General features: G+C 30.5%; 2 protein-coding genes across 15 annotated transcripts in view; one reads left to right on the top strand and one right to left on the bottom strand.

The window, feature by feature from the left end:
* LOC109606664 (ras-related protein Rab-3) lies at positions 1 to 6,736 on the bottom strand. Of its 2 annotated transcripts, XM_049967808.1 has the most exons (6): positions 6,133 to 6,255; positions 2,427 to 2,503; positions 2,125 to 2,346; positions 1,946 to 2,064; positions 1,717 to 1,888; positions 1 to 1,659 (listed from the first exon to the last, which is right to left on the bottom strand). In XM_049967808.1, exons 1-6 carry the CDS (start codon positions 6,146 to 6,148, stop codon positions 1,513 to 1,515), a joined length of 753 nt encoding a protein of 250 aa, XP_049823765.1. In that variant the 5' UTR covers positions 6,149 to 6,255; the 3' UTR covers positions 1 to 1,512. The 2 variants fall into 2 exon arrangements, with proteins under 2 accessions (XP_049823765.1, XP_049823766.1); XM_049967809.1 differs by lacking the exons at positions 2,427 to 2,503; positions 6,133 to 6,255 and adding an exon at positions 6,572 to 6,736.
* A 3,182-nt stretch (positions 6,737 to 9,918) lies between these two features.
* Positions 9,919 to 19,813, top strand: part of LOC109597113 (uncharacterized) — a 94,281-nt gene continuing 84,386 nt past the window's right edge. For 5 of the 13 annotated variants that reach the window (XR_007547974.1, XM_049967072.1, XM_049967073.1 and 2 more), the window contains exons 1-2: positions 9,920 to 10,136; positions 13,762 to 14,801. Coding sequence is in view for 9 of the 13 variants with exons in the window: in XM_049967072.1 (XP_049823029.1) it covers positions 13,910 to 14,801 (892 nt within the window). In the remaining 4 variants the exon portion in view is untranslated. Of the gene's footprint in view, positions 10,137 to 13,761; positions 14,802 to 19,813 lie in introns of those variants that run through there. The other 8 variants (XM_049967071.1, XM_049967075.1, XM_049967080.1 and 5 more) reach the window with 6 other exon arrangements.

Raw genomic sequence — 19,813 nt, 5'->3', positions numbered from 1 at the left:
TGAGGCATATACACTATTTATTTTACATTAATGATTCACAAAATAACATAATTTACAGTCCATATACCATAAAGAAATAACCATTGTATCCGTATCTGGATTTATATGTTCAGCAATGACATCCCTGAATATATAAAAGCAAGTGAATGTGCGAAATTGTCTTTACTTATTCCATGTTTTAGCCTGTCCTTCAATAAACCCATTCCTGATGTGTGTTTTACTTGATGAGGCACAGATCTGGGAGGAGAGGCGTCCAAAACGGACAGAAATAACATATAACATTCATATATTATATAGGTGTGTTTCATCTGGTTGCAAATAAATTTTGCCGTTTATTTGAACCAGTACAAGAGACATTTATAACTACTAACGCTACCGTTTTTTTTTGTCAAAGTTTGGCTAAGGAATATGTACGTAGAAAGTATGAATGTAGGTGTCGTAGATATAAAATTTCTCCGTCGATTCAAATACGAAATAAGTAATTTTAATTGTCTTTTTGTGAATGGTTTTGGTTAAAAATATAAGATAATCGGGGAAAGCCAACCGTCAACAGATTTATAACAATATTTATAAAATAAAAATCCTTAACAACACACACATTTCCTATATTTACAAATTTCACATATATTCTGATGGTATTTGCAAATTTGAATATAATATTTTGCTACATTCGCGTCTGGTTTCTTTAATTATATTTTACTTGTAAGCTTTTCTAACCACTTTTAATCGTTCTACAGTTATTACAACAACACATTTTTCTAAAACAATCATATTTGTGCCGCTTAGGCCAGAGATATGTCCACACAAATTAACAACAGAGCGCATAATAATAATAAAAAACGGTACAATCGTGTAAAAATAAACGGGGATAATCAGTGAGTAACTAACAGTTTGCTTTTTTTTGGTTGAGATATAACAAATATTTACAAACATGCGGCTGGACTTGCGCTTGCATAATTGGTCCAGACCACCTCTTCAAAAATGTACCAACTTCCGTTTCTCTATTCTACAACATTCTAATATTGACATTGTTTTTAGTATTTGTATGTTTGTATGGTTGAGATTGTGTATTTTTGGTTTTTTTTTTCAGGAAGGTATAAATTTTAAGACGACTTTAATTCCTGATTCGTTGGATTAGTTTGCGATAGAAGAGAAAGTGCAGCCGAAGAGAATCCCGAGGCGTCCTCCCCGTACCGGGAAACGAATCTTAAACGTTATACCTCGAGTATAAAAAAGGCTATATTTATTATACAGACGCACGCAACAATATATAGAAATGTAAACGTCTTTTTTCAATTATTCTGCAATATACACATGCGTATGCGTATTGTCAGTCTCGATCAAAGTAAACCGTTGATTATTTCTAAACCTTAAAACCTGGTCGTCAACAATAGAACCAAAAAAACATCCCTATTCATGTAGATAATAGTAGTAGAGTTTGAAGTGGGCGAAAACATTTTTTTTATTGGGAAGGGACAGTTGTGGGGAAGGGGGCTGTATATGAGGGGGTTATTAGCAGTTGCAGTTGGCCGCCTGAGGTCCTTGCGGCTGGTCCGTCAATCTTTGTCCTTTGGCCCCGCCGCTCATCAATGTCGGATCCGTGTCCAGGCTGTCTGACATCTTGTCGCAGATTATGTCCACCAGTCGCTCGAAGACTGCCTGAATATTCAAGAACGTGTTAGTTTCTGTCTGGGTGACGTAGCTGGGGCAAGTTACCTTGACGTTTATGTTTTCCTTGGCGCTGGTCTCGAAGAACTCGACGCCCAGTTGTTCCGCAAGTTGTTTGCCACGCTCGAAACTAATTACCCTTTCGTCCTCCATGTCGCATTTGTTGCCTACTAAAATTACTTGGGCGTTGTCCCATGAATAAGTTTTAATCTGTGTTACCCTAAAAACAACCACCAATAAGTATTGTTGGAAGTAAGTCAGACAGTTTGTCTCGTACCAGTCTTGTACACTATTGAATGATTCTTCATTGGTAATGTCATACATTAGGATGAAACCCATCGCTCCTCTGTAATAGGCCGTCGTGATTGTTCGATATCTTTCTTGTCCGGCAGTATCCTAAAGTAAGAAAAAAATTAAATTACATAAGAATATATGATGGATGGAGTCAAGTCGTACCCATATTTGTAGTTTGACCCGCTTGTCGTGCCTGAATACGGTTTTGACTTTGAAGTCGATGCCAACGGTGCTGACGAAGGCGGACGTGAAGCTGTCGTCCGCGTAACGGAAGAGGAAGGATGTCTTACCGACCGAACTGTTGCCGATGATCAGCAGTTTGAACATATAATCGAAATTCTGATCGGTGTCCTTGAAATACGATGCATTATCTGGTAGTCCCATCTATAATTCAAACAGTTCCATCAATAAATGCATTAATATTGTATCCAAGGATAAACAAAAAAGAACGAAAAGGAACTTACTCTTCCCAGGCCTAAAGGTATTTCGACCCAAGATAAAAGCCTTGACTGTCTCTTACGTATGGAAAAAGGGTGGTCGCCTGTTTTCAATTTCAAGTGTTACTTTAATTAGTGGTTCAAATGTTTTCTGTAAAATTGTAGGAAGTGTGGCCGAAATTTTCATCAAAATTAACTTTTACAACAGAAAATGTGGAGAATACAAGAAAAAAAAAATATATAAAAAATATTTCTTATTAAAACTGAAATTATCATTGAAAAGTTACAAAATTTTTTTGTATAATTGTGTAAAATTTGGCCAGAATTTATAATGGATTTTTCCATGAAAAATAACTTTTCTAATAGAAAATGTGACAAAATATTTAGTTTTTATAATTAATTTGCTGTAATATTGGGTTTTAATTGTTTTAAATACTGTCAGTGGAACTGTACGAAGTGTGGCGAGAATTTGTAAGGCATCTCTTCCATCAAGAATAACTTTTATAACGGAAATTGTGATGCTGAAGTTAAAGACATGAAAACATTTGGGTTTTAAAATTAATCTGTCACAAAATTGGGCTATAATTGTTTTATATACTATCAGTGAAAATGTAGGAAGTGTGGCCAGAATTTGTAAGGCATCTCTTCCATCAAAAATAACTTTTATATTGAAAAATGTGATGCTGCAGATAAAGACATGAAATCATTTGGGTTTTAAAATTAATCTGCCACAAAATTGGCTTTAAATGTTTTAAATACTGTCAGTGAAATTGTAGGAAGTGTGGCCAGAATTTGTAAGGCATCTCTGCTATCAAAAATAACTTTTATAATGGAAAATGTGAAGACTGCAGTTAAAGACATGAAAACAGTTAAAATTAAATAAATTTTCAAGAAAAATTTTTAAAAATATCTCTTTTTTTTAAACTGAAATATTTTACTTAATCAGTTTCAAAAATTTTTTATATAATTGTGTGAAATTTGACCAGAATTTATAATCTTCTATGAAAAATATTTTTTTAATAGAAAATGAGACAAAATATTTAGTTTTTAAATTTAGTTTGCTGTAATATTGGACTTTAATTATTTTAAATACTTTCAGTGAAATTGTAGGAAGTGTGTCTATAATTTGTAAGGTATCTCTTCTATCAAAAATAACTTTTATAATGGAAAATGTGAAGACTGCAATTAAAGACATGAAAACATTTGTGTTTTAAAATTAATCTGCCACAAAATTGGCTTTAATTGTTTTAAATACTGTCAATGAAATTGTAGGTAGTGTGGCCAGAATTTGTAAGGCATTTCTTCCAACAAAAATAACTTTTATAATGGAAAATGTGAAGACTGCAGTTAAAAACATGAAAACAGTTAAATTTAAATAAATTTTAAAGAAAATTTCTAAATAATATCTATTTCTGTTAAAATTGAAATATTTTACTTAGTCAGTTTCAAATACTTTTTATATAATTCAAAGACATGAAAACACTTAAATTTAAATAAATTTTCAAGGAAATTTCTAAAAAATATCTATCTTTGTTAAAACTGAAATATTTTACTTAATCAATTTCAAATATTTTTTATATAATTTTGTGAAATTTGATCAGAATTTATAATGAATTTTTCCATGAAAAATAATTTTTATAATAGAAAATGTAACAAAGTATTTAGTTTTTAAACTTAATCTGCTATAATATTGGACTTTAATTGTTTTAAATACTTTCAGTGAAATTGTAGTAAGTGTGGCCAGAATGTGTAAGGCATCACTTCTATCAAAAATAACTTTTATAATGGAAAATGTGAAGACTACAATTAAAGACAAGAAAACACTTAAATTTAAAAAAATGTTCATGAAAATTTTTAAAATATATCTATCTTTGTTAAAACTGAAATATTTTACGAAGCTTCAATTTTTTTTTATATAATTGTGTGAAATTTGGCATCTTTTCTATAAAAAATAGCTTTCTTACTAAAAAATGTGAAAAACTTTTGAGTTTTAAAATTAATCTGTCATAAAATTGGACTTCCTTTCAGTGAAATTATAAGGCATCTTTTCGTTCAAAAATAACTTTTATAATAGAGAATGTGGCAACTGCAATTAAAGACAAGAAAGCAGTTAAATTTATATAAATTTTCAAGAAAATTTCTAACAGACATCTTCCTTTGTTATTATATGAAACTAGGCCAGAATTTGTAATGAACATTTCTATTAAAAATAATTTTTCTAATAGAAAATGTAAAAAATGTAATTAAATAAAAAAGAACAGTAAACATAAATAAATTTTCAAGAAAATTACTCATATCTCTTTTTTAAAACCGAAATATTTTATTTTAACTTCCTCAAACATGTTTTGTAAAATTATGTGAAATTTGGCCGGAATTCATTTCATTTAAAAACACATTGAAGTTGATAATGTCTCAGTAATTTTTAAATTAATAACAAGAAGACATATTGACATAAAACTTCAATGAAAACTTCAAAACATTTTATTTCTAAAACCGACCTACTGAAACTGAACCACTGACACATAAATAACCGCAACATTTCGCCAAGATAAAACAGACGTAAGTAGCTTCATAGGTGGCACGTCGTTTGCATTCGAAATGTGCCTTCCGGCCGGTCAATAAGTTCGAGTCCCGAAAAATGCGTTTGTAACGTACCCACTTCGTGACCCATTTTTCGCCAACGCAGAAAATGGGTCACGAACACACAAAGAAAATTAAACCTCGGTCGCGGTCAATGTGGCAACGTGCCGTCTGGATATATTATTTATGTCCGGATCGGACGTTCCGGTGCTGATGATTCGGAAGGGGTTGCATTGAAAGGTCCCCGCGGTACCGTTAAACGACGCTTGAATCGATTGCGGGACTGTTTCGGTGCAACCTGCACCCTTGTTTGACATTTAAGCGACATTAAAACCAACATTATGTTGTTAATTAATGTTTTTATTAACAAAATGTTTTGAATTAATTAATTTTGGGTTTTACATTAAATTTTAATGATTCGAAGGTTTCTGACATATTACAATCTTTAACGAAGTTTATAAAGTACATTTAAATAAACAAATATAAATAATAGGTTTTTAAAGTAGAAAAATGTATATTAGATTTAAATATTGTAAAAAATAAACTAAACTTTTGATACTAAATTGTATTGATTACTTAAAGAAATTCGTGCAATTAACGACTAAATTTTAAAGAACTTGAATAATTAAAACCTTTTATACAGATTGAAAAACTTGGATGGAAAACTTCTCCATTGTACATTTAAGGTTTATCTAAAAGGAAATTGGTCTGAATGTATAAATAAAACTTCTAAAAATTTAAGATTAAAGAATGTCACAAAACTTCAATCAATATAAATGTTATGTTTACCCTTTTCAACTTGATCTCTTCGAGGCCAAATCTGAGAAAATCCATTTTAACTACTTGAAAAACAGTCTCGACGATAAATTGAAAGAAATGAAAACTTGAAACATAAAGATTGTCTACTTATTCAGCCATATTCAAGGGAATCAATAGATTTTAAAACTTTTCCAGACCTGTTACTGAGATAAGACTTTGCAACAACCAAAAATAAACCTTGCTGCCCTGCTAATTGCCTCGTTAAAATTAAAATTGTTATCAATTTAGTTACGACACAAGAACAGAACAATAAAACACACACTTCCTGAAGACGATAACAATAAACACAGAAGAATAATAATTAATCAATAGCAATTAATTGACAACAAGTTACCCGATCTAAAAGACATAATCAACACGTCCACCGTACATCAACCCCCTGACCCTAAACGAGGAAAACCACATGAAAACAAGGGGAAAAACTTATTTAAGTAGACACGTCGAACGCACACAAATTATAACTGTACAATCGTTAAAATATAGACCGCAACGTCGGTTTTTCGATAAGGCTTTCGCCTATCTTTATCGGGCCTTCTTTCCCATTTACATAAGCAATTATCACTGACGACACAATTTTTTTGTTTCATTTTAGCAGTGCATCGGTGTCGGTGTAGTTGGTGTTATTGCACGTGCACCACGTAAAATAAAATCAGTCAGGCGATCGTAAAATTGGTGCAACCATTGTCGCCGGTCGTAAAAACAATCTTGACCTCCTCACAATCCCGATTTGGATGCGATCAACAAACCACCCCCTCCCAAAACAAACCACTTACCTTCGCTTATCTAGGATGTGAACCTGCGGTCCGTGCGACTATTTTTGACACACACACTCGTTCCGGATCGCGGGTGAAATTCAGGGGCGAAAAAAAACTGAACCGACGATGATGGTTTTGATCGAGTAAACGGTTTTGATGGTCGGGCTTTCTACTGTCCCGTGTAAACGGAGAGGGATCGATCAGCTGTGGGTGTACACTCACTGTCAGACGTCGAGTTTCTCCGGTGGAAATCTGGAAAATCGATAATTCGCACGGGACCCACCACTCCTGCGATATCGCACAATTATTTCGTGTTTATGTTGTTTGTAATCGTTCCGTGGCAATTGTATCATCAGATTGCGCACGTTTGAGTTTCCAGAAACGATTTATGACGTTGGATGAACATTCCCCTTATCTTGCAAAACATTGGGATTTTTAAATACTTGCAGGACATTAAAAAAATCTATAAATTTTGTGCTTTTTTAAATCATAAACGTGTCAGGAACAGTAAATTAAAACAAAAATTTTACTGACATTTCATTTATTTTTAATTTATTATATCATATATATCTCAGTGCTTAAAAAGTAGCAGGAAAAACGAAGCAAAGATTGCTTTAAATCTCATTTACATGATATAATATATAAAACGAAGAGAAAATTTAACAAATTAAAACAGTTGTCACTGATTGATTGATTCAGCTCGCACGCTCTTTCCTATGGCAACAGCAGGAATGATCGCGGCGCGAGTCGTGGGCGCCGATTTCCTGGAAACGGCGATTTTCACGCGGACTGTATCCTGACATAAAGCGCATGTCGCTTCGATCCAGGATCGATAATTTCTTGGAACTTTTTGCTTTCGAACTACCGACACCTGTTGGAACTTTCTGGCATTTCGTACTACTGGTTTGTAGGTGACGACAGGAAATTTTTGAATGGATCATGAGTAGTAGGTTGGTTTTCTGAAAGACAGATGGAGGACAATGGATTAAAGTTTTGTAAAACTTCAAGAGGTAATTATTGTATTTAAAGTTCCTCCAATGTACTAAATATTAAAAACTATAAATTAATTATTTAAATAAAACTTCGAAAGATTTTCCTATTCTGTTTTACAAGAGTTACATTTACATTTTTTACACAATTTCTAACTTTTTAACTGTTTTTTTACTTTACATTTACAACCTAACTTGGTTCAAAACAATTTAATTCAAATTCTAATACTACCGAAGACACCCAACTTAATCTAAATTTACCTTACCTTAACTTCATATTTTATTTTTTCTTTACTCTTCATATAATACATAAAAATATTACACTCAAAACATTATGATATTTTATTTGTTATACTAGAATTTTTACATTTACTATAGAACCTAACAAGGTTAGGATAGGCTAACCTATGTCAACCCAATCTTACTTAAGAAAACTAAACCTAACCTAACATTTTCTTACCTAACCTAAACTTCATATTTTGTCTATTTTCTTAACTTATTTAAAATACGTAAAAGTTATTAGATTTTATTAGTTTATGGTTACATAAACTTGAATCTAAACATATTTAATTTGTTTTACTTAAAATGATTTTTTTTTACATTTATTACACAATCTAACCTTTTAACTGTTTTTTACATTTAGTATTCAACTTAACCTAGTTTAATCCAATTTAGTATAAATTTTATTCTTTTTTACTCTTCATAAAATACATAAAAATTGTTTTTTTATTTTTTCTATAGAGTACATTTTACAATTTAAAAGGGTTGTATAAAAGTTGACTCAAAATCATGATATTTTATTTGTTATACGTAAAAAATTAATAGAATTTTTATATTTATTACTCAACCTAATCTAGTTTAACCCTTTCTTACTCAAGTTAACCCAATCTAATTTAACCTTATGTAAGTAAGCTTAGGTTAGGATGATTTGATCTTCAAATTTGTTTTTATTTCTTAACTTCTCATAAAAGACACAAACAAATATTAAAATTTTTACATTAAATATACAACCTAATCTGGCTCAACCCAGTTTTAACTAATAAAACTGAACCTAACCTAATTGTTTTTTACCTAATCTAAACCTCATATTTTATCTTTTTTCTCTTATGTAAAATATGTAAAAGCTGTTAGATTTTTTTTACTTAAATTTTAAAATTTAATTATTTTAAATTTTTTAGGTGGTTAGATAAAACTTGAATCCAAACATTGTCATATTTTATTTGTTTTAATTTATTACATAATCTAACCTGTTAACTATTTTATTTTGCATTTAGTGCTCAACCTAACCTACTTCAAACCAATTTAATTTAAATTCTTAGTCGATTGAAGACAATCCAACTTCAATTTCATATTTTGTTGTTTTCTTTACTCATAAAATAGTGGTTACATAAAATTTTAATCTAAGCATTGTTATATTTTATTGGTTTTACTTAAAAAAGTGACAGAAATTTTACATTTATTAGACAACCTAATCTAACCTCTCATTATCTAAGTTGTCCAACTTAATATAAATTAACTTACATTATGCATTACATAACCGTATCTAATTTAACTATCAAAATTTATTAATTCTCTTAATTCTTCAAGAAATACATAAAAATAGTATAATTTTTACATTTAGTATACAACCAAACCTAGCTTCACCCAAAATAACGTAAATTAACCCAACCTTTCATTATAAATTTATATATTTTCTTGTCTCTCCTAAAATACATATAATTTTTTGTTGAATACCTATTCTCAAAAATATGACAAATGTCCTGTTGTGCAAGCTAGTGTTGGATAGGACCAATTGACTAAAATCCTTATTCCAACCAGCACATGTATCCTCGTGTTGACGATGAAGGTCCAGCTCTTCTGCAGTTCTTCTTTCTCACATCAGTTCTTCTGCTTCTTTTTCTTTGATCATTCTATTAACCTAAATAACCAGATATTTTCATCTCTCCTCATTCTTCCTCATTTGATCTGTGGCGATTTATGTTTAGTGCGTTGACCTTGAATCTATATTTTGTCCTACTCTACCATCTTGAACATTGGAAGAAAGTGTGCTCAGATGTGTCCTTCACTTAATACATAATAAGTATTACAATTTGTACATGTTTCACCCAACCTAGCTTAACTCAACCTAACTTAACCTAACTAAATTTTCAAATTTTACTTCTTTTCTTAACTCTTCACATGTTAAACCCAACTTAACCCAACCAACTTAAGTAATCGTACCATTAACTTAAACCATCCCAGCTAAACCCAACCTAACCTAAACTATTTGGGGGCCATAAAACAATTACGACGAACGAAACAATCGTGATTCGCGCATGCACTGGCGGGTGGCGGGCGGCCCTACGTCCCCCGCTCGGGCCGCCAGGTAAATCGCATCGTGCCGGCGTGCGAGTACGGACGTCGCCGTCGTCGACGACGTCGCCGATCACCGTGCCATACGTCGCGGGCCGCAACAGCCGACTCAGTTGCGCGACGGAAATAGAGGCTCGCGCGTCCCGTGCAGCGTCGCGACGCCGTCCCAGAGCCACTGATTTTCGGACGGTGACCGTTTGTGCGTGTCTCTGTGCGACTGGTTTTTTTAGTATGAGGCCACGGTACGTACCCGATGCGGCACCCCTTGATGTTTTTTTTTTTTCTCTCGCGAATTTGTCGGGGGATGGTTTTTTTATTTTGTTTTCTATTTTTTTTTTTGGGCGTCACGAATTATTTATTTCAGGTATTGTATCGTTTGATACGCGGTGGTATTTATGAGCGACACCTGTTTTAGTGCTTCCCTGAATTATATTTAGAATTCGTCTATTTTTTATCTGTGAATTAATAGACAGCGAATATATTTAATCATGGTGGTTATAAATAATTTTCGGTCGGCTTTATTAATAGTAGTACCGTTTTTCTGGGTTACATAATTTCGCGAAGGTAGGTACGGAGTTTTGCGAAAAATCAGGTACGACAACAAATTTTTGGCCGCATAGATTATTATTTTTAGTATGTGAATATTTAATTTATAGTTTAATACAAAATAAATTTAATTGTTAAAATAAACTTAGAAGCAAAACATTTATTTAACATGGATTGCCCTTCAAAATGTATTTGCGTTTCAATGCTTTAATTAAAATAAATTCAATTAAATTTTTAATTTTAAAATTATATAAATAACAGGGATATTGTGTTTATTTATAACTACCCATTAAATAAAGGTTAATTTTTATTTTAAGAATTATGAAATTATGTAATTTTTATGTTTTCATTGTTCCTTAAATTTTTAATAAAAGTATGAAATTATATAATAAATTTTAATATTAAACAGACATATTAAAATAATATATTTTACGAATATTTTATACATTAATAAAATATTGTATTTAAGGTATTATTAAATTTCAAACATTTAGAAGTCAATATTATACTCGATATTCAATATATTAAATTTATTAAATTAAAATAAAAATATTCTATTTATTTATTAACAACAAATTAAACTTATGTAATATATAAAATTATTTCATATGTGTTATTTTAAATATTATTTTGAAATTTATTGTATTTCTCCATATAAACAAAATTACGAAATGGTTTGTTAATAATCATTGAATTATTACCTTTATTTAATAAATAAAATATATATTATAAATACAATTTTCAAAACATTTTAAAATGAAATGAACATTTTTATTCAGTTTTATATACTAACATTAAAAAGGCCTAACTTCTAAATGAACTACTTAAATTTTGTTAATTTTAAATAAATTAAAAATATATAAAATTAATTCATTTAATCCACAATTTTGAATAATAATAATAATAAAAGGTGAAATAAATATTTTTATTCAATTTATCAAACGTAATAAATGGAAACATAATCTTAACTACTAAATGAAGTACTAAAAATTAATTTTTAATAAGTAAATAAATAAAAAGTAGAATGTAAGTTTTTCATTTACTTTTATTAAATTAATTAATAATTATTTTTTTCAAGAATTAAAACGTGAAGTAATTTCATTAAATTATATATGATCATAACTCCTAAATTAATTACTTAAATTTAATAATTTTAAATAATTCAACTGTATATTGTATTAATTGATTTAATACACATTAAAAAAATTTTTATAATTTTTAATGAATAAACATACTGTAGAGAGAAATTGAAAACATAAATTAATTTAATACATTTTTCAAAAAATTATAAAGAGAAATGAATATTTGCATTCAATTTAATCTTAGCAAAAAATTTATGACAATAAACGTTTAATAGTAATTAATAATTAATATTCTAAATTAATGAATTCCATTTATTCATTAATACCAAATTAACTTTATGAAATGTATAAATTAATGGCATATCTAAAATTTAAAATATTGCTTTGAAAATAGAAATTTATTGTATTGATACAATTAAAAAATAAAACGAAATATTTTGACAATAATCACTGAATTATTACTTTTATTTAATAATTTAATATACATTTTTCAAAAAGTTAAAAATTGAAATGAATATTTACATTCAGTTTAATCTTAACTCTTAACTAAAGTAGTTAAATAATTTGGAAATTAAATAAAAAGTTTCTTTTAAATTTTGGTTTACTAGGTGAAACTTTTAAATTTTCAGAAAAATGAATATCAAAATAATTAATTTAATATATAGTTGAACTTTTCTAAATTAATTAATTTAAGTACTTTATTTAGTTTAGTAGAGTTTAATTTTTTGAAAAATGTATCTTAAATTAATTAATTTAATATTCATACAATTTAATTATTCATTAGTAACAAATTAAAGTTATGAAATAGAGAAAAGTATGCAGAAATTGAAAAATAAAGTAATTAAATATAACTTTTGAAAATTATTACCATAAAATAAACTGTTGATAACCGAAATACCTCACAAAATAAAATATTTAAAATTAATAAATCATAACATTGAAATATTTACTTTTTTCATGAGTTTTTTATTGATTACAAAATTAACCCGAATCCTAAACATTGTTTTAACAGTTTGAACATTAATCTTTCATCTAAGAATTAATATTCAGGCCGTAAACTTTTAAATTTACTTCGATAATAATTCAAACTGAATCTTGAATTATTCAACACTATAAAAGTTTTCTTTCACTACTCTTTATTAAAGCACAGACACTAAAACAACATAGCGGAATATTTGACTTCTATAAATAAGCCCATTGCATCGATATTTATTTTTTCGATACATCATAAGTCCAGTTGGGCAATGTGTTTTCACTTAAAACCACAAACACAAACTCATCTGGATTTCGTTTCGCTAATCTCATAAATCATCCAGGAACAAACGTTTATCCCTCCGATCAGTCACAAATATTTGCGGACAATCTTCACTTGCACTTACCCGAGTTCCCTCTGTTGTATTTCAATGGTTACAAGATGTGGAGGATTAAAAATAGTTCCTGTTTATTCGGATAAATTTAGATTTTCAATGCGATTTCCTGCATTCCCATCTTTTGCTTGCATCATTGTTTCTGTTACGAACTTCGTTACTGCGCACTAAATTAATGTATTTGTTTATTAGTTTAATTAAAAATCAACTAAAAAGATTTGAGATTGTAAATTAATGGAGCAACAGAAGTTTCAAGTTACACGGAGTTTCAAACTTCATCAGCATAACAGAACAATTAAGACACTTAATCTTAATATTAAGTGAAATTATAATTTCTTGTGAGACTCCCTTTTGTTGAACTGGAAAAAATAAAAAAGGGCCGGTAATTATCGGCAATTATACACGTTTCAACTTTCCCACCGCATAATATTTCACGGCCCCTAAATCATTTATAACCCCATAAAATAAAACCCGAGTTTCCAAGGAATGATTTTATTATACCTGACATTTTCTGCCCGAATAAAAAATTGACTCAAGAAATGAAAATCCACTTGTCAGAATTTTCGTGGGGGCAAATCCAGGTGAAAACGGGGGTAAATACAAAAAATATGCCGGTAAGTGAACGGTTCGCACGCAACGCACTATCGATCGTCGGTTTTCCTTACATTTTCTCGTTATAAAAATGCGTACATAATAAAAATTCAATGTGTGTTTTTGCCGCAACAGTCGATTCAATAACGACCATTCCAGTCCATGAGAATTATGTATACGACTTTCAACCTTTCCTTTATGCCAACTGGAAACGTTTTCAAATGTTTTATTCACACTTCGATTCACTCTTTTTAATTCGTTTCCCTCCAATTTATTTCTAGGTTTCGATACTGAGTCGAGGTGAACACACAAACACGAGACAAGACAATTTAGTGCGACTAAATAAAATTAATGCGGGTAAATCGGTGTGTATTGTAGAGTGTGCGGGCCGCATCACGCCCCATCCGAAATGTGGGAACGAATCGGAGCATGTATGTCATATTTCCGGCCGATGAAGTAGTCTGTCTGTCTTACGGTCGCATTCTGTACGTTCCCCCCACGTCCCCGTCGGAAGCCACTGCCCCATTACCGCCCCCCGTACGCCAGAACGCAGCCCCCGCGTCGCCCAGTCTACCCTCGACAGCATCCAGTTCGACCAAGAGCAGGAAATCGACCAGGAGCGAACCAGGCGTAGTCACCGGACGGTTGGACATCAAAAGCGATTCCTGCAAGTCCCTGAACCCGGACACCGCCAACCCGGCGCCCAAAAGGCCCGAAAGGAAGAAGAGATCGTTCAAGTTCCCCAGCTTGTCCAAGCCCAAAACACCAGTTCCGGAAAGGAAACTGTCGTTTTCCGATTTCCTGCCGCAGAACCGGGAAATCATCTATTCGACTTTGCCGAATCAAAGTCCCAGGTCCGGCGGTACGAACGGACCGAAAGATCCGAGTTTGACGGCAACGTCCAAGAGTTTGGAACAGGTCAACTCGCCGTTCAACCGGCGGTCTTCGAGGAAGGAGAACTCGCCGTCGAAAGCGCCCAAAACCCCCGAGCCGAACAACTCCTTGTCCCCGCGTCGCCAGTTAAAAAAAGAAAGCTCACCCGCTAAATCGCAGACCAAAGAAGACACCAAACACCTCAGACCGTCGACGTCGAAGGACGTAGCGGTTAACGGTGCCAAGCCCGCAGACAAACACGAAACTAGGGAAAAGTCGCCGGGTTTTCGGTTTTTTCGCGACAAGGCCAACAGCACCGGAAGCAAGGACAGGCGTCCGGTCGATTTCGATTCGTTGTTCAATCGCGAGGTCAGTGTCGGAAAACTGTCGTCCGGTTCTTATCACAGCGTGAAGGAGGACAGTAGGAGCAGGCAGCAACAACCACCAGGTGATTGTGGTTAACTTACCTGAGGGTGAAACTAAAACTAACACATAACGGTGTTTTTTTGAGTGAAATTAATTCTTTCTATAATAAGCATGACTAATTTTTGATGATTAATAATAAAATATAAAATAAAATGTTCGCCTTGTCCTTGATCTATTCACTTTCGTACTGAACTCCTTCACTCAGTGTCACCACTTTGAAGAATCTCCAAACTCTATGAGGAGAGAGCTGATTTTTATGTGATATTAATTGTTTTTATGTAATTAATAACTAATATTTGAGGATGCAAGATGAGAATGTGTTTTAATATACAATATTTCTTAAAAATTTGACATATTAGAAAAACATTTGTATAGTCTTACGAGAAAAATGGTGATTTAATGGAAATGAAATATCAAATAATGATGGAAGTTTTCACACATCGTCTATATTTTATTTATAATTTGTTCCCTTTCATTTAAATATACTCAATAGTATATATAAATGTAGTGGTCAGTTAGTCATTAGCAAATAATTCTTCCTAAGATATCTTACTCCAACGCTACCTTTACTTTTAAGGCTGTGGAGATTGAATGTCAGTTTCCAGTCTATGATGTCTCACAAATGTTTAGTTGGTGATAAATTCAGTAATCTTGAAAGCAGTGGTAACAAACGTATACCAGTACATTGGAAATACTTTCAAGAAACCCTGGCAATATGAGAAGAACTGAGTTATGAAGGATAAGACAAAGCACCACATGGGGTTCCATATTTATTGAATGTATGGGTGGCCAAATTATCTCTACTCAATTTAAAGAATATTGAAGATAATGGGACCTTAAAAATAACACCAGTTATTCGATGTATAAACCTTTCTACAAAAAATTGTGATATATACCCAATCATTAAATAAGTCACCAATGAAGATGACCTCATTCGATTCAACTTCCGAAAGATGTTCTTCAACTTCAGTTCCTGATAGATTTATATAAACAAAAATGTAGCACAAAACCTTCAAAATTTAATCATTTTTTGTCCTCGTATGGATAAGTGCACATAAATTTTGATAAAATTAAACCACTGAATGTGTGTTAATAAGTACCTACATATTGGAAAAATAAGCACTAAAATAATAATACGAATTGAAAACACATTCAAGTAGTTTTTACACATTTTTGAAAAGCCTACAAAATTTCAAATAAATATTGTGGATACTCATAAAACACCTGAAATATCCATATAGTTTTTTTATACTTTTTGTACTTTGAATTTAGTCATCATGACAATGACAACAGTGAAGATTAATCGAATTAAAATTATCAATAAGTCACCAATGAAGATGACCTCATTCGATTCAACTTCCGAAAGATGTTGTTCTTCATCTTCAGTTCCTGATAGATTTATATAAACAAAAATGTAGCACAAAAACTTTAAAATTTAATCATTTTTTGTCCTCATGTGGATAAGTGCACATAAATTTTGATAAAATTAAACCACTGAATGTGTGTTAATAAGTACCTACATTTTGGAAAAATAAGTACTAAAATAATAATACGAATTGAAAACACATTCAAGTAGTTTTTACACATTTTTGAAAAGCCTACAAAATTTCAAATAAATATTGTGGATACTCATAAAACACCTGAAATATCCATATAGTTTTTTTATACTTTTTATACTTTGAATTTAGTCATCATGACAATGACAACAGTGAAGATTAATCGAATTAAAATTATCAATAAGTCACCAATGAAGATGACCTCATTCGATTCAACTTCCGAAAGATGTTGTTCTTCATCTTCAGTTCCTGATAGATTTATATAAACAAAAATGTAGCACAAAACCTTCAAAATTTAATCATTTTTTGTCCTCATGTGGATAAGTGCACATAAATTTTGATAAAATTAAACTACTGAATGTGTGTTAATAAGTACCTACATTTTGGAAAAATAAGTACTAAAATAATAATACGAATTGAAAACACATTCAAGTAGTTTTTACACATTTCTGAAAAGCCTACAAAATTTCAAATAAATATTGTGGATACTCATAAAACACCTGAAATATCCATACAGTTTTTTTATACTTTTTATACTTTGAATTTAGTCATCATGACAATGACAACAGTGAAGATTAATCGAATTAAAATTATCAATAAGTCACCAATGAAGATGACCTCATTCGATTCAACTTCCGGAAGATGTTGTTCTTCAACTTCAGTTCCTGATAGATTTATATAAACAAAAATGTAGCACAAAAACTTTAAAATTTAATCATTTTTTGTCCTCATGTGGATAAGTGCACATAAATTTTGATAAAATTAAACCACTGAATGTGTGTTAATAAGTACCTACATTTTGGAAAAATAAGTACTAAAATAATAATACGAATTGAAAACACATTCAAGTAGTTTTTACACATTTTTGAAAAGCCTACAAAATTTCAAATAAATATTGTGGATACTCATAAAACACCTGAAATATCCATATAGTTTTTTTATACTTTTTATACTTTGAATTTAGTCATCATGACAATGACAACAGTGAAGATTAATCGAATTAAAATTATCAATAAGTCACCAATGAAGATGACCTCATTCGATTCAACTTCCGAAAGATGTTGTTCTTCATCTTCAGTTCCTGATAGATTTATATAAACAAAAATGTAGCACAAAACCTTCAAAATTTAATCATTTTTTGTCTTCATATGGATAAGTGCACATAAATTTTGATAAAATTAAACCACTGAATGTGTGTTAATAAGTACCTACATATTGTAAAAACAAACACTAAAATAATAATACGAATTGAAAACACTTTCAAGTAGTTTTTACACATTTTTGAAAAGCCTACAAAATTTCAAATAAATATTGTGGATACTCATAAAACACCTGAAATATCCATACAGTTTTTTTATACTTTTTATACTTTGAATTTAATCATCATGACAATGACAACAGTGAAGATTAATCGAATTAAAATTATCACATGTTTAAATCAATAAAGAGAGTTTAACAAAAATCTGTTGGACGTTGCCTGTGATTCCCCTATGCTCCCCTACCCTTTAAACGATTGTAACTCTAAATCTTTGAGTAACAAAAGATAAAATTTTCACCCATGTATCAAATAATTCATTTATATTTCCTTTACAACTGACTTATTATTGAAATATACTAAAAAACAATACAGTCAAAAGTAATTACGAACTAAAAGCAAATACTGGTAGATTTTAACTCTCCCTAAAAAAACTCTTAATAAATATTGATTTGTTAGTAAAAAACCTTCAGCAAGATACATTTAGTTCTTTTCTACGTCTCGATTATTGATTCATTCGTCATAAAAATGATTTTATTACTTGAACTGTTGTAATTTAATCGAATTACAATTATCGCAGTTGGTGTCTGTTTATAACAAGCATATAAAAGGATTCGCTGCGGTTTTCAGTGCTTTAAACTCTCCCTACACGAAATCTAATTGGGGTAGAAGTACAATAATTTTACACATCTAAGCATCTATATTTTCTTTAAATTAATAAATCGTATTTAAAAAAATACTATTAAACAAGCTTTCAGCAATACACATTTACTTTTTTCACATCTCGACTATTTCCACTGAAGATGACCTCATTCGATTCTACTTGCGAAAGATGTCGTTCTCCAACAGTTCAAAATAGAGCTATATATGAACAAAAATGTAGCACAAAAACTTTTCGATAAACACCATTCAAAATTTAATCATTTTTTGTCCTCAAGTGCACATATCAAATATAGGTAAAATTAGACCACCGGATTTATGTTAATATGTTAAGTACATATTGGAAAAATAAGCTCTAGAATAATAAAAAAATACGAATTGAAAACAAACTCAGTTCTGAAAACCTCACAAAATTTCCAATACATATTGTGGACACTCATAAGAAAATTTTCAGAAATAACCATACAGTCTTTTTATACTTTGAATTTAGTCATCATGGCAATGACAGTAGTGGAGTTTAATCGAATTAAAATTATCACAGTTGGATATGTTTAAGTCAATAAAGATGTAGAGTTTAATAAAAATGCGTTTAGCAAGCAAAGGATGTTGTCTGTGTTTCACCCATGATTTATATTTTCTTTTATAACTGACTTAATTATTATGAAAATGTACTCAAAAAATCAATACAGTCGAAAGCAATTACGAACTGAAAGCAAATACTGGTAGATTTTAACCCTCCCTAAAAAACTCCTAATAAATATTGATTTCTTAATAAAAAACATTCAGTAAGATATTTTAGTTCTCTTCTATTGTTTCATTCGTCATAAACATGATTTTATAACTTGAACTGTTGTAATTTAATCGAGTTAAAATTATTGTAGTTGGTGTCAGTATCTAGCAACAATTCAAAGACAGAATTCCTAAGATTCTCCTGCGGTTTTCAGTGCTTTGAACCCTTGTAACACAAAATCTAACTGTGGTAGAAGTATAATAATAATGTTACACATCTAAGCATCTATATTTTCTCTAAAACAGAGCAATTTTTAATAAATGAAGTATACATTTAGTTTTTGTCTATGACTCGACTATTGTTTTAATTGACATGAAAATGATTTCATAATTTGAACTGTAGTAATTTAATCGAATGAAAATTATTACAGTTGAAGCCATTATCTAACAACTAATTAACAGATTGAATTTCCGGGATTCCCCTGTGGTTTCTACCGCTTCTACTACAATATCTAACAGTGGTAAAAGTATAATAATATTTTTAGACAACTATTTTTCTTATAACAGGGTCAATTCTTAATAAATTATGTTTAAAAAAGTACTAGTAGTAGAAGTAAAAAGCCTTTAGAAAGACACATTTAGTTTTTTATGACTCGACTTTTGTTTTAATCTACATAAAATGGTTGTAAAAAAACCTTTATAAAAATTCATTTAGTTTTTTCTACGACTCGACTATTGTTTCAGTTGTTATTAAAATGGATTTATAACTTGAACTGAGCTATAACAATTTAATTGAATTAAAATTATCACAGTATCTAATCACCATTTGAAAGG

The sequence above is a fragment of the Aethina tumida genome, chromosome 5 (genome assembly GCF_024364675.1).
Source record: "Aethina tumida isolate Nest 87 chromosome 5, icAetTumi1.1, whole genome shotgun sequence".
In the NCBI taxonomy this organism is placed as follows: domain Eukaryota; kingdom Metazoa; phylum Arthropoda; class Insecta; order Coleoptera; family Nitidulidae; genus Aethina; species Aethina tumida.
This window is presented reverse-complemented; position numbering and strand designations above follow the sequence as displayed.